At 33.7% G+C, this 24,873-nt stretch overlaps 1 protein-coding gene across 1 annotated transcript; it reads left to right on the plus strand.

Moving 5' to 3' along the window:
- The first annotated feature begins 14,994 nt into the window (after positions 1-14,994).
- LOC128680563 (uncharacterized) lies at positions 14,995-19,237 on the plus strand. The gene is made up of 3 exons (XM_053763795.2): positions 14,995-15,179; positions 15,433-15,688; positions 18,156-19,237. Exons 1-3 carry the CDS (start codon positions 15,045-15,047, stop codon positions 18,476-18,478), a joined length of 714 nt encoding a protein of 237 aa, XP_053619770.1. The 5' UTR covers positions 14,995-15,044; the 3' UTR covers positions 18,479-19,237.
- The last annotated feature ends 5,636 nt before the right edge of the window (positions 19,238-24,873 follow it).

Raw genomic sequence — 24,873 nt, forward strand, 5'->3', positions numbered from 1 at the left:
CAGACTCAATAAGTTTGTAATAGTTATGAAAAAATGCAGGCACGGTCTTTCAAACAAGATTATTATATTAATCCTAACTAGATTAAAACATAGCTTAAAGAAATAAAAAAAATGTTCAACGTTTTATCTAACCGTATGTCACAAATACAGGTGCTTCCGAACCGGCGATCACTTTCACAGAACATTCGAAATTAATTCAAGCATGTTTGCCACGCATAGCATACATGCTACCTTTATCTGTGTCAGGGACTGGTGTGTGATTACCTTAATTTCATTAGAGATCGCCCTGGAAAAGCTTTAATCTTCTGCGTGATTGTAACAATTATGTCAATTAAGGCGCCCCATGCGTGTAATCTATACCAGTAATAGGGTGTGAAAAGATTTTACTTTAGTTTAGTCATTTGCATGTAGATTCCAACTAAGAATTGGGTACTTGACTGGGTATAAAATAAAATGCATATAGGTATTTAAATGACCAAATAGGTACAATAATAAAATGTCAGTTTAATTGATCTCGGGTCTCGTACCGACCATTATCTGTAAAAGCAGCAAAAAATCGTTTGTTATATGGGGGCTTCCTTAAATATTCATTTTATTCTTTTTTTTTTTTTTTGTATTTGTTGTTATAGCGACAATAGAAATACATTATTGGCGAAAATTAAAATGTTCTAACAATCACGACACACAGACAGACAGATGAACAGACGTCGTACGAAACTCCATAGATTAGTTGCCTAGAATAGAACCACTCGATATCCTCTCATCGAGGCCATACAACGTGACAGGACACATAGTCTTGGCTGTTGATAGGTAACAATGACATTTTCAAAGGTGTCTTAATCCGATTTCCTAACTCCATCTATCTGTAAGAGCGGGAACTACAAAGCGAACGACTGGTGAAAGTAGTCAACACACAGTGCTTTTACAAGCAACCAATGAGAGAAAGGCTTTCACTGAAGGAAGCGAATACGCACCTGCTAGTGTGCATAAGTACTGCTTTTTGTTTTAGTTTTATTGTGATCCGTTGCTCAATATTTAAGCTGCGCTTGCGCATAGCGATATTTTGTGGACTTTTAATGTTAAGCTATGCTAGAAAAAACGCCAAAGCTTGCCGAATTTATTGATTCTATATACTTATCATATATATCTTGCGACAAATATCATAAATAGTACATGCTATGTATGATGATGCTTCTCGCGACTATATTTTAAGTAAACATTTACAGTTGGATTTACTACTCTAGTTTAACAATAACAATTGTTCTCAAAACTAGGCACAAACCTAAAATCATACATAGTTTGAAAAGGACATATTCTAATCATTACATAAATTTCAAATCAACTTGGAATGTAATTGAAATAATTTTTTTTTTAAATTAATATTTAAAGTGGCCAGTAACAAATAATATTATTTGAAAGTACCTAATTAGAACAAAAACGTCTTTTTCATGAATATTTAAAGTGGCCAGTATGAAACAATATTCTTTGAATGTAATTGGAACAAACATTTTGTTTTTTTTTTCGTTAATATTTAAAGTGGTCAGTAACAAATATTGAAATCTTAACAACAACATCCCTAAGTACCTATATTCATCGAATATTTTTTTATACAACACCTACAGTTTAATAATAGTTATGGATGTAATCACACTTGGTACGCATACCTATAAGTAACTTTCCTAATCACTTAGCATTAAAAGCCTATAAGGCTTTCGTCCACGATCAATAAGGTCGTATATATTCGGACATTGCCTGTATTTGAGAGACGTGAGGGAAAATGTGTCTGTGTCGCTTTATGACATACATAATTGTGTCTTAATTTCCGGAGTACGAATAACTTTTGACCAAACCAAGGTAGTGGCCCATGAAGTCATTAATACTATAGGACAGTACTATTTTTGTGTCAGAGAAGTTGTGTAGCGCCTGTGCTCCTAAAAGTAAAGGTAGGATTTTTTAGCCTCGTACAATTTATGGTTTCAGTGAGGATGGTTGGTCACAAAATGGCGAACCAGAAAACGTACATTTCTCCGTGCCGTGTGCGTGTTCTGCCCGTGGAAGGCAAGTTAAGATGTTTGGGTTTCGGCTAAATTTGCAGTCGTTAAAACGAACCAATCAAAATTAGCCTCGTAATCCTCCTCTCAGCTCATTCACCTTCTCCATATGTAGGTAACAATAGCCGCACCTTTAGGGGGCTTCGCTCTCGTGGCAATTTCAGGATAAAAAGTACCCCATGTGTTATTACAGGTTATATTCTACCTGTGTACCAAATTTCATAACAATCGGTCAAGTTTATTTTGTGTGAAAGAGTAACAAACATACATATAATACATCTTCACAAACTTTCGCATTTATAATATTAGTAGGAAATAAAAATAGCTATGATAGTGATGTCTTGACATCTTTTTTTTTTTCTTCAATAGTCGCCTATACATCAGTGAACCAAATAGTCCGGTACTAGGTAGGCTTCCTCACGGTATTTTCCGAAAAACAACAGTATCATTCGACAGAAAAAGATTCGAACTTCAAAACCTATTCCTCATGGCTGAGGGTCGTGGTCATTGCGTGGAATGAAAAACACACAACAACTTTCTTGGCATTATTAATGGAGTAGTTTGCCATTGCCTTCTCCATTTCACACAAAAGTTAATAATATACCAGTGTGCAGGTTTCCTCTCGATGTTTTCCTTCACCGGAAGCAAGTGGTGGTCTATGAAAACTACTATACATGAGTCGGATTTGTATACAAACTCATGCGGCACGAGTAGGATTCGAACCTGGACCTTTCAATCCACAGGCGGGCGTCTTAACTATTACACCACCACCGCTTCTGTTTCATAGATCATTAAAAAAGAACAAAAAAAACTGTTTACAAAGTGATGTATGTATCACCCTATCATGTATCAATGGTAAGCCCTTCTGGCATAATAGGGACCAACACTGTTTGAATGAGTTTCTTTCGGCATTTCTTCTCAGCAGTGGTCGTTCCGAAATGCTAGTAGTTTGTAGCTTTGGTAAACATCATTTAATTTAGAATATGACGTGAAAAAGTACCTGTGAAGGCTTAATTTCTGAATAAATGATTTGATTTTAATTTTGATTCACCTGACCACTTCAAACTAAATGGCTAAATAGACAAACTAAATGGCTCCTCAAAGCAAAATATTCGCAAACTACATAATAGGTAATATAATATGATAAATTATATTGGCAAAAAAGTTTATGACCCCACGAATAGAATTATGCAGTTAATTTTATAACATGAACACTTTCTATTCTTACTCTTATATAGGCATATGTTTATTTTATAATGATTAAGTACTTGGGAGTGATTGACTGATCTCGGTGATGTGGCTTTCGATGTTTTTATCAAAAGCTGTTAGTAAACTATTAGCTGTGGTGTATTTTTACATATGGGGCCCTGGGCATACAAGGTTAACAACAAAATAAGTACTTGTCATAAAAGTCTAAATCATTATCATTACATAGTTTAAAACAAAGTCGCTTCCCGCTGTCTGTCTATAGCCCATAAAGAGGTTATAAGCCTATGGATACCTGTGCAATAACAGGGGTAATATATTGTAATAGGCTAGTTCTCCAATTAGTCAAATCATAATTCAAAATTTTATATGGAGCTGTGATAGCAATGTATTATGATGTTACAGATTTTGGAGTTAAAAAACAATTCAAATTATACTTTAATGAGACCGAAAAAAATGTACTTAAATCCCGTAATTAACAACAGATCAATTAAAGTGATACTTAATTATCATGTTTGATTAGTTCAAAACCTTGATACATTTTATTTTTTAACCCCTGTCGCAAAAAGAGGGATGTCTGTCTGTCTGTGTACGTGTCACCGTAGATCATTAACGGGTGAACCGATTTAGATATTTTTTATGCGGTGGTTTTTAGAATGTTCGATTACAATTAGTTCAGCCGTTCAAAAGTTGTAGCGAAATTAATATTGAAAGTCGGGGTTTTTTAAATTTGTCTAACAAATAAACTTGTTACCCAGTCAAATAGCCAATTACATTGCATCTGGAAACACACAAAGCACAGCAGTTTGGCGTCAGAAACAAATGAGAATGTGGCACAATGAAACGACTTTTATACCAACAATCTATACAAGGTTACTGGTATCAAACGCAAAACCTCCTAAAGACTTGGCTACATCAAAACAAGCAACTTTTATTCTACGATTTTTCGTGATACGTAGTTTTTTTTTTCATATAAAAAAAGAAACAATCTAATTTTTTATTCTACACATCTTAACCCTATGTAATAGCCAAGCAACACGAGACAGTAGCGTTTGTAGCAAAATCAAACATAGAGGTAACGTTTGATAGAAACAACATTAAAACTAAAAAAAGGATTTCTTTTTGTATTTATTACGTTTAGACAAAAGTTGTAGAACAAAAGATGTACCTTACGCGCCTTTGGAAGGTTATGCGTTATATACCAGTAAACATGTATACTCCTTGTTTCTATTTAATCGGGCGTTGATCTCTGTTGGTCGCCTCTCAAAACTACCATGGTCTTTGTTTGACGAATACGCCACTGCATATACCATCGACATGTGCATGACAACCATTAATCAAGTTTTGCATGGTCAACGATTGCGCAAGAGCATCTCAGAGACTCCATCATCGTGATATGGATTACTCTCATAAACATGGAACTGTTAAGTTTTATTATTGGACATGACATTATTGTCAAAATTTTATAATTATTTTTCTCTTTTTTTATATATTTTTTTAATTTAATATATGTAATATAAGATATAATAATATTGTCGAAAGCCGGCCGGAATAAAAAAGAAAGAGAAGGAAAAGAAAAATAGAGTGTAACATCAGCCTCCCTTTTCGTTATACTTTTTTCTTTATTTCACCCGCTTTTCGTCGTCCTTTTTTGTCAGACGATTTATATAAACAGAATACTTATACAAAATTTTAATTGAAGGACGAAGTGCAACTATTTTTATTTCTGATTAACTCGCTTTCGAATAAATCAACTTGCACTCCAAGTTCCAACGAACTTTCTTAGAAGTTCATAAGGTTATTTACGATAAGGACCGCCTTGTACTCGTATGTATAAATAACTGTGCATTTATAGTATCAAGTTAGTTATTTTAATGAATCTGAAAGATTTGTTTTCAATGATTTATTTAAAATTTTATTAAAGCTAAGATTTGTTTCAAATGAACATTGTTTTACAAACGCAAGTTACTAGTTTGTGCCCGCCGATTTACCCGCATTCGCTTCATTCCCGAATTCTGACTATATTATGTGTTCGAAGCGAGATATCAAGAAGAATAGATTATATAGCACATGCAGTAACTTGCGTGTTGAGGTAACAGAATAACTCATTAGTTTAATTGTTATTTAGAACAAGTTGCTCCCTATTACTTCTGTAGAAAAATTGCAACAAAAAGTCAAATTGCAACAAAAAACTAATTGTTGACGTTCTGTTTTAAATATCTCATCTAAATAAAGATTCAAGATTATACATCCTTGCTATCTAAACACGTGTGATAGATAAAATACGTCACGCAAACCGATTCATCGATTATTCGTCACTCGAAACTTTCATTTAATCGATAGTAGATAAATTGTTATGATTACTATATTTTGCATTATGTAATTTACAGTTCGGAGTCACGATGTGTGAAAATGTTTTTTTATTTTTAATTTAAGAACATTATTCTTGTCGGTGTGGAGTGAATTACATGCCTGCCAGTATTCTCAGATTTCTCGCAGGACTCAGCTTTTAACATCTCCTTTATTTGATCTATGTAAGTCTTTTGGATTACATTTTCCGCTTCTAGCCTCAATTTTTCCTTCAATCAAGTTTTTGAAGAAATCGTCATGTCTTATAAGTTGGCCAACCATTAATACATCATTTAAAATGTTATGTTGTAATTTTCTTCCTCTCATTCTCACATGTTTCTGGTTTTGCCTTTGATTCTTGATCTTCTCAATGATCGAAATTTTGAATGTTGAACTAGCTGTATTTTTAAAACTTGCTTCTTGACGTTAACCCTCGTTAAGAATGTTATAGTTGCCAGCTTGAAGTCAACCGCTGTTGAGAATGTTAGTTGCCAGGTTGACGTCAACCCTAGTTGAGATTGTTATAGTTGTCAGGTTGACGTCAACCTTTGTTGAGATTGTTATAGTTGCCTATCAGCTACCAAGGCTACGTGTCTATTTGTCAACTCGTATAATCCCGGAGGATATGGAGAGTATTAACTTCTTTGTATTATGTTACGAACATGTGCAAATTGTACAATATAGTTATAATTAAACACAAAAACAGACGTTTTCCTTTAGCGGAATCACTGTTTCCGCTACACAGTGCGGATTAATAGAAAGGAAAGTCCCTTATTTCACTACCGCCTCGGAATATGGGTCTAATAACCATTACATAATGTTTTGTTTTGTTTGGAATTGAGACATTAGTGTGGAAAGCGGAAAATTTCAAGCCCTTACGGATAGAAGAGTCAAATTATAGGTACTTATACGACTGTTGAAAATTGCGTTTATTTTTAGTTTGTGTTATTTTCGTCACTTCATTAATATCACGTTCAAGTGACAGTGTACGGTTCTATGATTTAAGTAATCTAAAGAGGTTTTATGACATACCTGCGGCTCGTCCCAGCTTCGCTCGGGTAAAAACATAATAAATTATACCCATAAACCTTCCACAGGAATCACTCTATCCATTGGTGCAAACCGCATGAAAATCCGTGCAGTAGTTTTTGAGTTTATCACGAACAGACAGACAGACAGACGCGGTAGAGGACTTTGTTTTATAATATGTAAGGATAAAATCTGGTATCTTTATTTATAATTGACCATAGTTGTGGCTGATTATATTGGTTATCACAATAGGTTTTCTTGAGGTCATTTTCAAACGCCACTTTATCACAAAATGCTACTTAATTTGTCATAACTAAATTATGTTTGTAAAGTTTCTAATAAAGAAATTAGATAAAGTTATTATTTTGTTTAAGTGTGTACTTTATGAGATGGGACCGGAAAAATCACCAGTTTATTTTCCCTCAGATGAAAGCTTATCATTATCAGCCATTTTACTGCCGGCTCGGCCTTCTAAATTGATGAATCCAAACTAATATGATACATGAGAAAGTAAGTTTGTTTGTTACCTCTTCACGCTCTATCTACTCAACCAATCTTCTTGTAATTTTGTACAGATGTAGTTTGAAGTATAGAGAAGGAAATAGGGTATTATATATAATTCATCCTGGAAAAATACCTGTTCGCGCGAAATTCGCCTAGGCGAAGCCGCGGGCAACAGCTGGTAAGGAATGAAAAACAGCTTGTTCTTTAGCATTTACAAGATGGTCAACAATTTTATTAAAATTATTATGATACGCAGATCACACATCAATCATACACGCTCAACGTAACGCATTGTCGCTTCAAATAATAAAAATAAAAAGTTGAAATTTAATTACTCATTAACAAAAAAAGCGGAGTTGTGTTAATAGCGAGAGTTGGAATTTTGGTGACGCTCTAAATATAGTGAAATTGTGAAAACATTTTATCCATATCAGGTGTTTTTTATAAAAGTAAACGTCGGACACAATTAAGTAACGTATATGCGTACACTTGTATTGAATTGTAGCGTAGAGTTGTGTCTATACAAAAAAGCGCGTACACGTATCCGTTACGCATTACACATTAAAATATAAAATCCACATTTGTTAATTGACGTCCTTGGTGAAAAGGCTGCAGTGAAGTTTGTTGCGCCGCCTCTTCTTCACCTGCGCTTTGTAAGTCGGCAGTAGACTCATCATTCGAAGTTAAACGTATTTTAAATTTGAATTACGTAGTCGCAGCTTCCAAGTGTAATTATGCTTCAAAGGAGATTTAAATGCAGTATTAGTAGTTGATACAACACCAAATGTGTATTGATTAAAGGAAACAAATACACGTTTAAATCAGGCAATGACCACAGAACAACAAAACGAAAAAGAAATGGCAGCGACTGATTTTAAAATTGTAAAGTCAAATTTTCAAAAAAATTGGTAATTTTTTTACGGGTTCAAGGTGCTAGAATCTCGCTAAGATGGAAGAGAAAATGAAACAGTAAGGGACATTAAAATCTCTAGATTATCTCTTATCAATAAAAAATAAGTTATCTAGCAGAAAAATATATATAATATAAAAAAATATATTGCTGAATTAAAATCCTAATTCTTGAACGAAATTCAGTTCATATTCGCTTTCGCAGCGCTGTTATTTTGTTGAAGACAAAAATGCACTTTATTGCTATTTCAAACTTGAAATACTCTTATGCAGAGCCGGTGAAATATGGGTTGAGACTTGAGACCACAAATCATAGACCACAGATCACACAATCTACCACAAGTGTCACATGCACATTTAACTTCACCATTTTGTAGGTCATTGACCACAAATCACATTGATTGAGGTGCTCAATCAAATCAAATTTTGAGTAAAGAAAGGATATACGAATGATACAGTTCCAATTCCTAACAGTTCTTATCGTGGTTTGATGTTAACGTTAGGAAATGACAAGATCGGAAAATGTCATAATATCGAAATGTCGGGATTATTTGTATATACTACAGAGCAAGTAAACAAGGATGCGTCCCATCTGATAGAAAGTGGTCACCGCATTGGACACCTGGTCCACAATACATATTTTCACGTCCTTTTAGAAGAAACTTTGATAATATTTTTTATATTACAACTAGAAGCAGCTGCAATAGACGTAACCGGTTTAACATTGCAAAAAAACCTGAATAGAAATTATGAATGAAGAGGTGAGGTCATAATTTTTGCCAGACAGACACACATCGGAAGTTGATCATCAGACGAGTCCAACTAGTTGAACTACATGAAAAGAAAAACACAAAAAACCTCTACGCTTTTACTTTCATTACAAATGCGAACAAAAAATTATTTTAATTGCTATGGTGATTGTAATTAGGTGTGCTCTAAATAATGATAAAATTACCATAACATTAGTACTGATTTATTCATGTTATTTATCTCAGATAAGTAACACGTATTTCTATTTTATTATTATATGTATTGATTTACTATATTACATACTAGAACATATATCTATTATATTCTAGACAGATAAGAGATAGATATATGTAATGGGTGTGTGAAGTTTTCAACGTTCACAAAATGACCGACGTAAATTTATTTGAGTATGGAATGAGACACACATAACTACTTTCTTGGCACTATTAATGGAGTGATTTGCCATTGCCTTCTCCATTTCACACACAAGTTGATAATCAACCAGTGTACAGGTTTTCTCACGTTGTTTTCCTTCACCGGAAGCAAGTGGATGATGAAAACTACTACACATGAGTCAGATTGTACAAACTCATGTGGCACGAGTAGGATTCGAACCTGGGACCTTTCGATTCACAGGCTGGCGTCTTAACCATCACACCACCACCCCTTAGGTCTGTGGTCCAAAATCATTATATTGAAGTTTTAATTACTATATATTTTTGCCCATATAACAAAATTTATTTCGAAAACCTACTATCCATATTAGATCGATAACGACTTCCGATTCACTATTCTCAGTTCACTTTTTTGGTTAGTTCTTCTAACTTTACAAACTTTCGCACGGATTCTATCTATCTAACATAAGTGGACGGTAAAACAGCACTCCTTTTTGTAACATATCGTGTAAGAAGATAAAAACGTCTCGCTACTTTGCGTTTCTATCGATCATCGCTAGAAGTTGAAGAAATTTGTATCCTGCCTAATAATGAGGAATTTCCGTCATTCTGACTCTCAAAAAAAAAAGTTAAAACAGAGTGCGAATAAGTTTAGATGCTATATTTTCTATTCTACTGAAATATTTTCTAGACTGGTTGTTAAATAGTGTCATTAAAGCGTCTGCAATTTTCATTACAAATCTTTTCTTTTATTTTAAAATACTCTCTTAAAATCCTATATTAGTTGTTCGCCGCGAACTTAGACCACGCGAACACAATAAACTGTTGATGAGTTTTTACAAAATTGAAAATATTTCAAAAATGGCTTAACCGATTTTGGTGCCCCACGAATTCTATTGACAGATCCCACATACCTTGTAATTTTTTTCAAAATCAGAACAACGCTTCGAAAGTTATCGCTTTACAACACAAAAAAAAAATATTTTTGCCCGAAGTTGATTTGTAGACCTCGCTCGCATCGCTCGGTCAACTTCTTCTTCATAGTCGTATTCCTCATAGCTGAGGGGTCGTGGTCATTACGTGGAATGAAACACACACAACAACATTATTGGAATGAAACATACACAACACATAGGGTACTTTTTACACCTAAATTCCCACGGGATCAAAGCCCCGAAGCGCAGCTAGTTCTGAATAAAAATAAATTCAGTAAAATTTTAAATCTGTATTCCAATACCGTAATTTAAATTTTCGCATCCATATTCATACACTAATATAAATGTGATAGTCTATTTGTCTGCCAGGCTTTCACGGCTTAACCACAGGGCCAGTTTTGATAAAATTTGATGGAATATATAAAACGGCCCGAGGTCAAATAGCTACCGCAGATTGCATGAAACAGCTATTAATAAATTGTCAGTAACACCGGAAGTGACATCATGAGACCTGATATGTTGTGACATAATTTTCACTATTACGGCACACTCAGTCTTAGCTTGTTTATTTGCTTAGGTTCCCACACATATGCTTGATGACTCAGGTGACTGGTTCTCGTAAGAGTTACTAATCTAACAGTTGAATATCAAGTCTTCTTAGACTTGATAGGTTAAGATTATGAATGCGTGTATTCATCAAATAAACCAGCACTAACTTTTGCGAGCGGCTTCGCCCGTGAAATTTCCCACACGAACAATACACGAATAATTTTTTTGTTTTTTTTCTAGGATGAAAGGTATCATTTCTTATGTCATTTCTCCATACTTCTAACTACGTGTATGCAAAATTTCAAGGAGATTGGTCCAGTAGATAGAGCGTGAAGAGGTAACACATAAACAAATAAACAAACTTCGCATTTATAATGTTGTTTAGGATAATCTTTAATTCTTACATTTAGATTTTCATACAGTTTGCACCAATAGACATTGTGGCTCCTGAGGAAGGTTTAGGTATTAAATTATTGTGTTTCTACCCGAACAATGCCGAGACAGGTGGTAGGTAAAATAACATTATTTTAAGCTCAAATTGCCGTGTTTCAAATGAAATCTACTAAAACTACATATCAACGTAACTATCAACAATATTTACAATCTATTGACACAGTATCTTTATTTTGATAGAAAAGCAAAACAAACATACAGCCAAGTTTAAGGTTACTCGGACAGACTGTGACGCAACTTTTGAACTGCAGCCAATAGTAGGTACTACGTTGTATACAGTCAATGAACGGAGAAAAATAATTAGATACTATTTGCTATTGTAAAAACAAAGCGTTGCAATTAACCAATGCCAAATTGAAAGGGCTCCTGACGATGGAACATACCTGTCACTATATTGGAAGCGGTGGTGGTGTAATGGTTAAGATTTTGGTGCCCCACGAATTCTATTGACAGTTCCTACATACCTTGTAATTTTTATCAAAATCAGAACTACGTTTCGAAAGTTATCGCTTTACAACAAAAAAAAATATATTTTCTTGTGAACTGAAAGGTCCTGGGAACTTTCGGTTCGAATCCTACTCGTGCCACAAGAGTTTGTATACCAATCTGACTCATGTATAGTACTTTTCATCGACCACCACTTGATTCCAGTGAAGGAAAACATCGTGAGAAAACCAGCGCTCTGGTTGATTATCAACTTGTGTGTGAAATGGAGAAGGTAATGGCAAACTGATCCATTAATAGTGCCAAGAAATTTGTTATGTGTGTTTCATTCCACATAAATGACCACAACTTTCAGCCATGAGAAATCCGACTACGAAGAGAGTTACCTATTACTGGAAGAAGAAATTTTTGTCATATATAAAAACAATAAGCTTTTTACATATATGAAAATGTTTGAAAGTTTTATTGTTGTCAGAGAGATCTTATTGCATTTAATGCGTGACAAAAAAGTCATGTCCAGGCTGTAAACTTGCTTTCCCTCATCAGGAGCCGTTCCTGAGTGCACTATCAGGCGATGATCATAATATAATGCATTGCCATATAAATTAAACGTGTGTACAATATTTCAGCTCAATCACTTGAAGATATCTGCTTCAAAATTGAGTTTCAAGATTCCAACCGAACATACATAAATATTGCATATAAAATAAAAGCTAATGAAATGGAGGAGGAGGTCCTCAATTTAAACTATTATTATAAAGAGGTAAGCGTTTGTGAGTTTGTATGTTTGAGGTGGGTAATCTCCAAAACTCCCGAACAGACTATAAAAAATATTTCACCATTAGAAAGGTACATTATCCAAGATTGCTATAGGCTATATTTTATCTCTAAATTCCCACTGCAGTGAAGCCCCGGGCAACATCTAGTTTATGTATATTTTCAATTAAAACATTATCTTAGCTAAGCTTGATGTCAAAGACTGGTTACACTGTTTTAAGATCTAAAAGTTTTTGAAATGTCATTGTCATTTTTTTTTTAGCTACTGTATACTATTTATTTATTAATGAAAGATTTTCATCGAAATATGCTCAATAAGCATAAAAAAATTATACAATTTTAAATTCGATGGCGTAACACGGTCAAATCTATTAGTTCCATCCGGAAGTTAAAATATTAGAATTACATCAGTAGTGTAGATTATACAATGAAAAATCAAAATTACAATCACGATTTATGAATACGGAATTATGTGACACCACATTGCGCAATATTAGAAAACTTAATTAAAATTAGGAATATTAATTAGCATTAAAATATCAACTTGTATGATCGTAAATTTAACATTTGGTTTCCGTCGAATTTGTTAAATTTCAATGACATTAGTGCAATCAGTTTCCATAGCTTCAATATTTAATTGAAATAAAACTTACCTGAAAAAAAATATATAACTAGCGGCCCGTCACGCCTTTGCTCGGGAAAAACCGTAATAAATTATTGATGAAAACCGTATCTTCGTTTTTGAGTTTATTGCGTTCATACAGACAAGAAATGGCATTTTTTATTTTATTAGATCTAAAACAATAAGAACAACCCGCTTCATTTTAAGCGATTCAAATCAAATAAGCAAGTAATTATAGAAAGCAGAATACTAAGTCAAAATATTATCTAACATAATAAGACATAACTAGTCTATTGAAATTTAAAGTCAAGGTTGCGAACAATAGACAAAAAAAATGGCAATCATGTTACCTCAAAAAAGAAGACGCTATTATGAATTCGGTCTATGAATAATTTTTACACATGCTTGATAATAGATAAGTAGAAGTCTAATATATATTTTTTTATGTAGCTCTCAGGTCCCACTGCTGGGCAAAAGTCTCCCCTCTTTGTTTTCAATCAGTTCTATTCCCCGCCAGTTGTTGCCAATCCTTATCGAAGGCCGACAGTTCGTCAGACCATCGCACCTTGGGCTTGCCTTGCGATCTTTTCCCATCAGTCAGGACCCAGGTAGTCACTCTTCTGGCCCATCTTTCCGGCGCCATGCGGCTCACATGACCCACCCAATCCCACTTCAGTTTAAAAGTCTAATATTCTCTTGTTAAAATGTGTTGCATGTCTACTTCATACGGTAGGACTTCACATAAAAAACTACAGAAAAAGAATAGATCTTATGAAAATATAGATCTTATGAGACATTTTCAAGATCTATCAGATCGTGTGCTCATTGTATTTTCTATATATTTATCTCACACATCTTCGCGTGTTTGTCAGTTAGTCACCTGGTTGCATTCGGGGCTATGATGCCGCGAAGCCCAGGGTCAGCGTAAAAATAATTTAAAATTTTGAAGATTTGGCTATTATTTCCGCATGCCTGACGTCAACCCTCCTTGGGAAAGCTATTGTTGTCTATCAGTTGCCAAGGCTTCGTGTCCCATAATCGCCTCGTACGAGATCCACGGGAGGATGTGGAGCGGTTCTATTCTAGGGCGGAACCACCCGCCACAAATCGTAATCTATTGCCTACCTTATTAAAGTCTTCACTAATAAAAAGCTATTTTCACCTATAGCCTCAGCGATACTAAGCATAAACTATGTAGGTACATGTTTTGCCACGACTTAGCAACATATCCTGTTTACCTATTGACCTACAACGCATATAAATCAATGTTTATACATATTTACATACATACATATACATAGCCCTGCACGACTACCATACTTAGGAACTTCTCGAAGTCATAATAAGGTTGTACACTGATTGAATGATATAAATGTGAAATAATCTCGATTACAATTTCATTTAAAGACTATCTATATATATATTTTTAAGGAAAAGCTAATTAATATTATGAAAAAGGTAACAAATCGAGAAATTGATTGTATTATTACGGGTTTTAATGTAACTTTTTAATTTTAATAAGTATTACCAAATTCTTAACATACGCGAGGCGCCAGTCCGTCTACAAAATTACTATCGACGAAATCTAAACTATTATTTCTGTCGTACAAACTTAGTAGTTGTTGGAAAATAATTTAAAACTATTGTAATAAAAGACATATACTTAATACGTCTTCATTTCAATAGCAACAATATAATCACTATCAAACAGAAGCCATAAACACTATTTCCTATTATTGTGTGTTCATGAAAGTAAAACTGTTTCCGGCTTATTCAATCACAATTAAAAATCAATATCACGCAGATGTATCCAATCACGCATAAAATTATAAACGTTATTATGTAACAATTTGAAAATTCAAATGAACTTTTCCAAATTTGAATTCAAAAATTGGTTTTCGAACGCTGAAACATGGCCGCTTCTAAAAAATTCTCGGCGCGTCAATGCGGTATACTCGCGCGTACGCATTTTGGCGGGAATCGGCGCAAGTGGGGGTACGTAGAATAAAACCGCTAAGCATCACTCCAACATTACATTTCACTTATCACCACCGAAGGAGCAAAGGACAAGATGAAGTTCTTCCTCCTTTTAGTAGTGAGTGTCGTGGCGGTGTACTCCAAGCCAGCGGGAGAGAATGACGTCATAGGATCCGTGATCGGTGTCGTGAAGAATTGTGCCGAAGGAGACGTTTCCCTGTGCCTCAAGGTGTGTGTGATAGTGTTAAAAGTGTAACTGGATCAGGTGTTATTCTTTTGCAAAATTGCAAGATATTTTTTTAATTCACAAATTCATTATTCTAAGTAATGGAAAATTTTAAAAAGGAATATTTAAAAAAATTGAAAAATTTGAAAACATATTCAAAAATACAACAGCCAATGTAGGTTAAAATCTTAGAATAAAAAAAATACTACCTAAATCTAAATTTTAATAATACTAAAGTTCAAACAATTGTTCACAGGAAAGAGCCCTGAAATATGTTGAAAACATCAATTCTGCTAGGGAGGTCAACATTGCTGATGGCATCAGTCTCATCGGGACTGGATCCAGTAGATCAGCCAGATCCTTCGAGCCTTTACCTGAAGAACCTGTGGCCAGGGAAAACCAAGTGGAGTCCAGACTAGTAGACGCTGCAGCGGACTTCATGGAAAACCACATAATTCAACTGCGCATGCCTAAAAGCACCGTTGAAGATGTCAAGCGATCGCTTGAGGAAGGTTAGTTATTTTTACTGTTTATGTCAGTTAGATAATGTTGAATACGTGTGAGCTCTACGTTTTATTTTCAGTGATTTAGAGATAACATTGTAGATATGATTTCAGATATTTTACTAAGTTAAATAGTAAATTTCATCATAGTACTTGATTTTATATCTAAAATTAAATTAATCTAGCAAAAATCTGAATGTCATACAATAATATCTAAGGATTTTATCGATTTATTTACCAAATTGTCATTATTTTCAAATCAAGATTAGTGCTAAATCTTCGTCAAATTTTAAACGGATTTTCGTCAAATTTAAATAAAAGATCGTAAAGTAAAACGAGAAGTTTTAACACAACATTAATAAATAGAAGTAAATTAGATTCCGAAAGAAAACGGCTGTTTAGATCAGTTATTGTGTCAAATTAATGGCATTTGTAAACTCTTAAAATACGTCAAAACCTTTTTAAATCAAATATCTTACTCATATAAAACCAAAATTATTTGTATCAATTCATCATTTCCCATCTCAAACATTTTTAATTCATTCTAATCTCTCGAAAAAGCTAATTATATCAAACATATGTTGAGATGATTGAGACTAATTACGCTACTAAACATGTAATCATTGTCATAATTCAGATAATCGTTTTGATCAAATTACTAAGCGAAGTGAAAGTTAGAGAAATATAATTATAAAACTATCTTAAATCAGTACACATAGTAATTGGCTTGACCTGTGGCTCTTAAAACACAAGTTACTTATTAGAAAGTTTCCATATAAATAGTCGGATTAGCGCTTTCAACTTAATTTAATAGTGCAAATTTTATACGAGGCACTTTTACAAGAAATATAATTTCCTTTAGATATTGAGCAGTAAAGTTATCGTACTCTATTGCCTATTAAATTAAAGCCTTGGTTATCCTGCAATTTCTATTGCATTTATTTCTAACCTGGTACCTACAATATCCGTAGATTGATACAATGTAGCATGATCTGCTTTAGTAGTAAATATAGTGCTGAAGAAATGGAATCATTTAGAATCGCCTCGTAGTCTTTTCGTTCAGTGTTTGTTAGTTTTAGCTTTCGGATAAAAATCACAAAAGAGTCTTGTAAATTAAGCTAATAGTATATAAATATGGTGTTGCGATTTTTTAATTTCCAAATCTAAAGTTTTTCTCCTCGCATTTGTTTTTGTGATTATTATATGACATCTAAGTCTTAAAAACAGATTTGAAAAATCTCATAAAAAATAACTCGATCTATGTACAAATAAATTTATAGACAAATATATCAAACCACAAAGTGGAGGTAATAAGATATAATGATCTCAAAAAAGAAATGATAAAAGATTGGGCCGAGACTCGGTCATCTGTTACGACACTTATTGTTATATAATAAAAAGACGTATCGCGTGAGTAAAAACTGGTTTGAACACCTCATTTCATTGATGACCGCAGAATATTTGATATCACTGGCGATACAAGCAAACTGATTTACTTTTACTTTTTACAACTGTCAAAAACTGCAACTCATAGTTTTTAACCATATTTCTGTGATACAACAAAATGTTATGAACGACTACTAGGATTTACTTGTTGTATTTACAGATACATGTCAGAATGTTAAATGACTTTGTGTTATATAAGACTAGAACGTACATTATTTTAGCACTCATAAAATGCTTGCCAAATCATTAATTAAAAAGTTTGTATGTGATCCGGTTGTAACCAATCAAGATAAAAATTGGAAAGTTCTACATTTGAAAAAAAAATTGCAAGATACAAACGAGCAACTGTGTTATTTTCATTAGTCAGTTTAATGGGATATCTTAGAAAACGGACATCCGTGTTTTAGAGAAACAAACCGTAGAAGAAGACACTAGAAATCGCAACATCGGAACGGGTTTGGTGGGAATTTCTCCAGCCTATTTAGAAGGTTGATTGTGGTGAAAAGCGGCCTATACGAGTCTAGTTTTTGCTAGATTTCCATAACCTTGCTATGTAGGACTATACAGCCAGTTCTCCAGTTCCGTTAGTACATGCTTGCTACCGTGATCAAAATCTTGATTGAGAACGAGTAAAAGTTTGCTCCAGGCAGTTTCTTTAACAAAATATGGAAGTAGGTCCGGAGCTTTCGAATTGTAACGTCCGGTAATCGGACTTTCTAGATGAATGAGGCTGTTATGCAAACTGGACGTAACATTGTGAATTTCAATGAAAGCGACATGATTTAAATTTTAGACTAGTGCGTCTGTGCCTCGCTGTTCGGTATTCGATTCAGATTTGAAAACAATTGACATACGAAGCATGTTTATGGATTTTGAGACATGAGTTTATTTAGGTCAATATTTGTTTGATTTTGTTTGATTAATATTCCATTTAAATGAGTTTTTATTATTAGATTATCTTCATTCATGCATTCGATTACTACTGAAGTTTGTTGAACTTGAAATGCTAAACCGCTTACTTTAACTTCAGGTCGTGGCAAAAAGAAGAAATTGAAGCAACTGTTACCCATCCTCGCTCTCCTGCAACTGAAGATCCAGTCCCTCATTCCCTTGTTCTTGGCCATCATTGCTTTCGCTGCCATCAAGGGTCTGATGTTGGCCAAGGCTGCCCTTTTGGCTTCTGCCCTGGTTCTGCTGAAGAAACTGCTGTCGAAACATGAGCATCATGAAAGCTATGAAGTGGTAGCCCATCCTCATCATGAGGAACACTACAGCCATGGAGGTGGTCACGGCGGATGGGGAAGGTCATCACAAGATGCCCAGGCCCTCGCCTACAACGCATACTCAAACTAATTACATACCTAAGATGAGTTTAAGACTGTACTTATCCCTATGGATACATAGTCTGTATCTTCGGTTAGTCTAGTAACGGACCTCAGAGTATTGAGTTTAATTTATTGTTAATTTATTTAAATTATTAAAAAAAAAAGAATGTTATTAATTTAAATATCGAATGAGTGAATCTTGTCTAGGCTATTGACTTCCGAATCATCGCCATTTTCATTTATATCATATTTATTAATTTCAATTTCAGTTTTTTATCTATTTTTCTCTGTCAACGTACCTGTTTTTTTGTTAATTTAGTTTTTATATAATCGAGTACAAATAGTAAGTTTGTTTAGTTTCATATATAGCTTTAACCTATATCTTTTTAGTCACTCTTTTGACTGTGTTCATTAAACTAGTCGTATTTCTTCCTATTTTTATATAGATATATATTTATATACTTTTGTAAATATGCTTCGTATGAAAGTATTTACGTAAAATATTGTTTTTGGCATCTTCGTTTGTATTATTATATGTATTATAAATATTATTTATTTGTGTAATTTCGTGTCATATATATTCATATGCTATCAATTTATCGGTATTTCAGGGCATTTTGCTGAGCGATTTTGCCCTTGTGTAAATTATCCTTTACCTAGTTCTTATTATTTTTCATAGGTGATGTATTTTTCCACTTATTTCGTACAAAACGTCTTCATCAGTTTCATTATACTAAACCTAATTTATTTACAAACCACCCATGAATAAAATATAGTCATTCATGTATGTTTGTGTATTATTTACTTAACCTTTCTCGTTTTAGGTTTTCTCTTTTTAGCATTAAAAAATCTTTAAAAAATTTGTAAGAGATCGCTGTGACAGCCTGCCTGACGATAAACCTCTCTAGATCTTTAATTCCATCAGCTGTGAAAACGTTTTATCCTATAGTCGCCTCTTATCACGGAGGATATGGTGTAGTCGTATTCTTGGCCAGAAACCACACGCCACACGTGATTAACAAATCGAATTGGATCAAAAAACCAAAAAGGCAAATTATATCTTCATGAATTTCAAGTATTATTGCATAAAAAAACACAAAGACACAAGCAACAAAAAATCACTAGCAACGGCGGACTTATCCCGGTGAGAGATCTCTTCCAGTCGACCAGCAGGAGAATACATATCAGGCCAAAATAAGTTGAAACAAATCAAATTCTTCTCTCATCTTACTGTCTTTAAAAATCAAATCATTGAAAATCACAAGCAAACATGTCAGACAATTTAATTATGTATGTGACAGTAAAAGTACCTACGAAATTATATTGTTTCTGGAAGTAGATCGAATAATAAACATAATAAACAAGTGTAAATCGTAAACAACGTCAAAGTCAAACTCTTAATGAAATGATTATCAGATTACGTACATTCAGAAATAATAATTTAATTTACTTATTTCACAAAATGATTCTAGAAAATATATAATATACATACTCGTAATTTAATAAAATACATAATAAGAAGATTTCTCTTTACCTTTTATAAGCCTATCGCCTACAAAAAGGTGGCTTCGGTTTTAATGATATAATAGAAAAATATAACTATTATCGCATTTTTATATTCTATCGCAATCATATAAAGCTCAATTTCCGTAAATTAAATATCATTATTAAATAGAGAAAACAAGTTAACGACCATAAAAGTTTGACTACCTCGGTGGCGCCGTGGTAAAGTGCTTGCCACTGAACCGAGAGGTCCCGGGTTCGATTCCCGGTCGGGTCATGATGGAAAATGATCTTTTTCTGATTGGCCCGGGTGTTGGATGTTTATCTATGTATGTATTTGGTATAAAATATAGTATCGTTGAGTTAGTATCCCATAACACAAGTCTCGAACTTACTTTGGGGCTAGATCAATCTGTGTGATTTGTCCTAATATATTTATATTTATAAAATAATTGGAATAAGTCTTATGCCAGTTAAAATAATTGTAGCTATCAGACTGTATATCCCTTAATTACCCTATACAACATGAACGTTAGGATGTGGAGTGGTCCTATTCTAGAGCGTCACGAACTATACCAGATTAGCTTTTGCCCGCGGCGTGCGGACAAACTTTTCATATCAACTTTCACCCCTCATTACGATAATTTGGGACTTGATTCTTGCAAAAAAAAACAGTAGCCTATGTGTGAACTGGGGCCTTTAACTACATACATAACTAATTTCTTCGAAATAGGTCCAGCGATTTAGCCCTGAATGCGGAAAAGACAGGGAAGACTTGCGCGTGTTACGAGATTATTAGGAAATTATAATTAGATTTGTGTTTTCAGACATACTTTCAAATAAACAATCCCAAATCCCAGATTCCAATTTTCTAATTGTAAAAATTTGAAAATTGGAAACTATGGGATGTGGGACCAAGTTTTCAAGATTTTATTACAGACATACAGTAACAGGTGAAATCTATAATAACTACGAATTAAAACCATTAAATTTACATAATAAGACATATATTAAAAATTGTTAATATGTTTTAGTTAAAAACATATTGTTATAACATAGTATAAAACAAAGTCGCTTTCTCTGTCCCTATATCCCTACTCGTATGTATGGTTAAATCTCTAAATTGATTTTGATGCGGGTTTTATTTATATATAGTTTGATTCCTGAGGAAGGTTTAGGTGTATAATTTATTAAGATTTTACCCGAGCGAAGCCGGGACGGGCCGCTAGTAAAATATAATTATAAAACTATAAGGTAATTATGAGGCAAAAGTTAGAAATTACATGAATAAATGATTATTAACCATAAGAACAGTCTAAGACAATGAAATAACATAACCATGTGAATTCACTTTCCTAAACGTGTTTTAGTTCAAGTAAAGCTGTGCACTGAGTTGAATTTCCGTTGGACCTTCAAGATTCGACCCAAAAGCATAAAGAGCCCATTGGGCCTGATTCACATGGTCCATTCGACCTTCCGAAAATTGATACAACCTTCAAAATTTAAAGGACTTCATAAATCGTGTGATGTGGAAAATTTAAGTCAGAAAGCGGTCCCTGGGACGCTTTATAGCTGCGGAAGAAACCTGATATATATACTCACCATGATAAAAATAATGGGTGAGATCAATTTTTAAAGGTCTAGTGAAGCACATTTTTTGGGAACACTACCCTTACCACCACAGACAATAGAACCCAATCGACCGGCTCCTAATATAGTTGAATTTAAACTATGAAGGTCCAGCGGGACAAAACTTCTCAGATATCATCTCGAAGAAAGTAAAGCGCGAACAATACGCACATAAATATACGCTTTCGTTTTCATTTGGACGTGTCAGTGGAAGTTTCATTGGCAACAAAATTGAGTCAAAAATTTATGTATTATTACGATGAGCGGGGTTTTTGATATCACTACCGAAAACAAGCATGTAATCGCGATAATTGTTTTAAAGATATATATTTCTCATAAAGAATAACATACTTAATTCACTTGGTATGAGAGCTATAATTAAGTGTCCTATATGTACAATTAATAAATAAATATGTAACAGTTACATGCATGAAAAAAAAAAGAAATCATAACACACAAATCACAATCACTTAACATCGCACCACACAACCCTCAATATTCATTATCGACGAGCGAGAGATATCCGCGGAAGACCAGCATCTTGGTTCACGCCACGACATCATGCTGAGCATAGACCATTTTTGATACAATTATTAATGATGTAATAACTATTACTTGATGTACTTGTGTTCTATGTCAAATGATCTTAAATAAACATTTTTCCTTTCGTTCTTTCTTCAAATTATGATATGAATTGAATCAGAATAGGAAGAATGTTTTATCCTGAGCTCCGATATTATTAGAGGAATGTGAGACGGCGAACGCAGGGAACATTGTAAGGAACGACTTTTTTCCCATTTGAGTAGCAAAATTTTTGAACACTTTCGAAAAAAGAAGTGATCAAAAACAGATTTAGTCATATCCAGAAGAGGACGTCACAAGAAATTATCACAGACCGCCTAATACATAATTGCTTAACACAAGTATTAAACGCGCACGTATCTTTTATAACTTCTCATATTACGAACGTTTTCCAACATGGAAAGCCAGAAAGATAACTGAATTATGATTGGCAACAGTCCGTTAATTTAACTGAATCCGGTAAAACTAAAAATGATATCAGTCTTCATCAACACGGTTGTACAGCATAGTTGGAATTCCGAGCGAAGATCTGGGCCAGACTTAGGTGCGGTCGGTTCTGGGTGACCGTGTTAGTGACCAAGGGCTTGTCAGACATACAAGTATACCATTGACATACGTAATCTTAATATAATCGCTAGTACATGTCAGACCATTGACGCATGTAATCGTATATCTGCTAATAAAAAAGTTAAGAGGGATGCCGTGGTTCTCATGGCATGTAATGAGAAGACGATCGTTGCGCTCGTCATTGATTCATTAATATTGAGATGTACCTGTCACTTACATTAAGAATGCAAACTAAGAATTGAATTGAACAATAACGTGAATACTTGTTCACTATAAAATAGAAATCAGACGATACCAAATCATCAAGGAATTCATAATTGCCTGATTTGGAAATAAATAACAAATCACACAGATTCAGTTAGCCCCAAAGTAAGTTCAGGGCTTGTGTTATGGGATATTAAAAAATGATACTACCTATATATCTTATAACATATACATGTAAAAAAACGACCAAAACAATCTGAAAAAAAACTTCATTTTCTATCTTGACCTAACTGGGGTTCGAATCCGGGACCTCTAGTGTGGCAGGCCAGCATGATGACCATTAGGACAAAGTGTTCGTTAAATAGTCTCTGCACAATCAAAAAAATATTTTGAAAATAGACTTGACAAGTTGATGAAATTAAACAATGTGTCATTGTTGTTTAAAACAGAAATAATAAAGTTGTCTAGTATTATTTTTGACTTCATAAGTATGATAAATTGGCTACCTACAGAACTTTCCACGCTACCTGATATACGTACTATTAGATAGATAATTTTAACGTATCCTGGATCCATTACCTTCGTTCGTCACGTTCTGTATGTTTAGATACTTTTGTATAATCATTTTCAAACATACCAACGCCACGGAACAAATTCGCACAAGTTGAAAATATATTGTTACAGTGAAATTTAGAAAATAATACTCATATAAATTATATTGCTAATAAAAATGTGTTGAAATTTTATGAGTATGTCTTAGCATTAGATACAATAGTAGATAGGTAACTATTTTCCAGGAAAAATTAATGTGTAGGTAATAAACAGGTTTTTCGATTGGCTGTTGCATTAAAGCAATTAGATTTTTTAGAGTCGCATTTCATAAAGCTGTACACACTTGTTCATGGTTGAGTTATTTGCATATTCGATATCAGTGCAAATAAGGTAATCTCCCGTAATTGTTTTTTCAGATTTTGAAGAAAAAAATTGCAGGCCCCCTCTCGCCAATAACGTCAGCATAACATCTCAAACTGTGAAATATAAAATCGATTATGAGTTTTCCTTATTACGTAAAAAATATAGATAAAATGTGTGAAGTCGTTAATAATTTGGTGTTGCGCATATAGTTGAATCAGTGACATCTACCAATCTAGATGGAAATACTCCATCTCATCAACAACAACATCACTTTCTTTTTGGAAAGCATATTTTATACCATCATCGGCATCATCTCTTCTATTCAGTAGCGCCATCTGTGTATATTCTTTAGAACTATGATCATGGCTAAGTTTGTTTACATCGCAACATATTAACAGTTCAAGGTTTTGCGTCTGCGCAGTCATTCAACTAGGTATATTTATTTTATTGTTTTTTTAACTACAGAAATAGAGATATATTTTGATGACTGCCAGTAGTATCAATTAAATTACAAAATTTCAAAATTGTTTCATTGGCACTGAAAATAGTATCACCACAAAGAAAACACACTGGCAATAAAAAAAAAACAAAATCAGATTCGCTCACGAGTCACCATCGTTCTTATTCCTATTTCGAAATATCAGAAAAGAAAAATAAAACGCGACCTTGCTGCAATAAGCGGATCAACTTTTTGCTTTTATCAATGGCTGAATGGTAGCTTTTCTTTGCCAAGGTTACGTTTACAACTCTTGAGTCGATGAACCGCAGACTCAACTCGTTTTATTGCAAATGGCGTCGACAAGATGGCGCAACTGAAGTGAGCGTTTGTAACCTTATTACGATCTAATTTTGTAATCATAAGCAATTGTATTTTTCTTTTCACATTTTTATTGAACTTGAATTTTAGGTCATTTACTTTACTAGGACTTTTTATCGATATTATACTTTATGTGAGCGTTTAAGGTCAGTATTTTAATTTTTTATAAATTGTCTCTCTCATCAGAGCGGAATTTGCGGTTGCCT

Source organism: Plodia interpunctella, chromosome 24 (genome assembly GCF_027563975.2).
Source record: "Plodia interpunctella isolate USDA-ARS_2022_Savannah chromosome 24, ilPloInte3.2, whole genome shotgun sequence".
NCBI lineage: Eukaryota > Metazoa > Arthropoda > Insecta > Lepidoptera > Pyralidae > Plodia > Plodia interpunctella.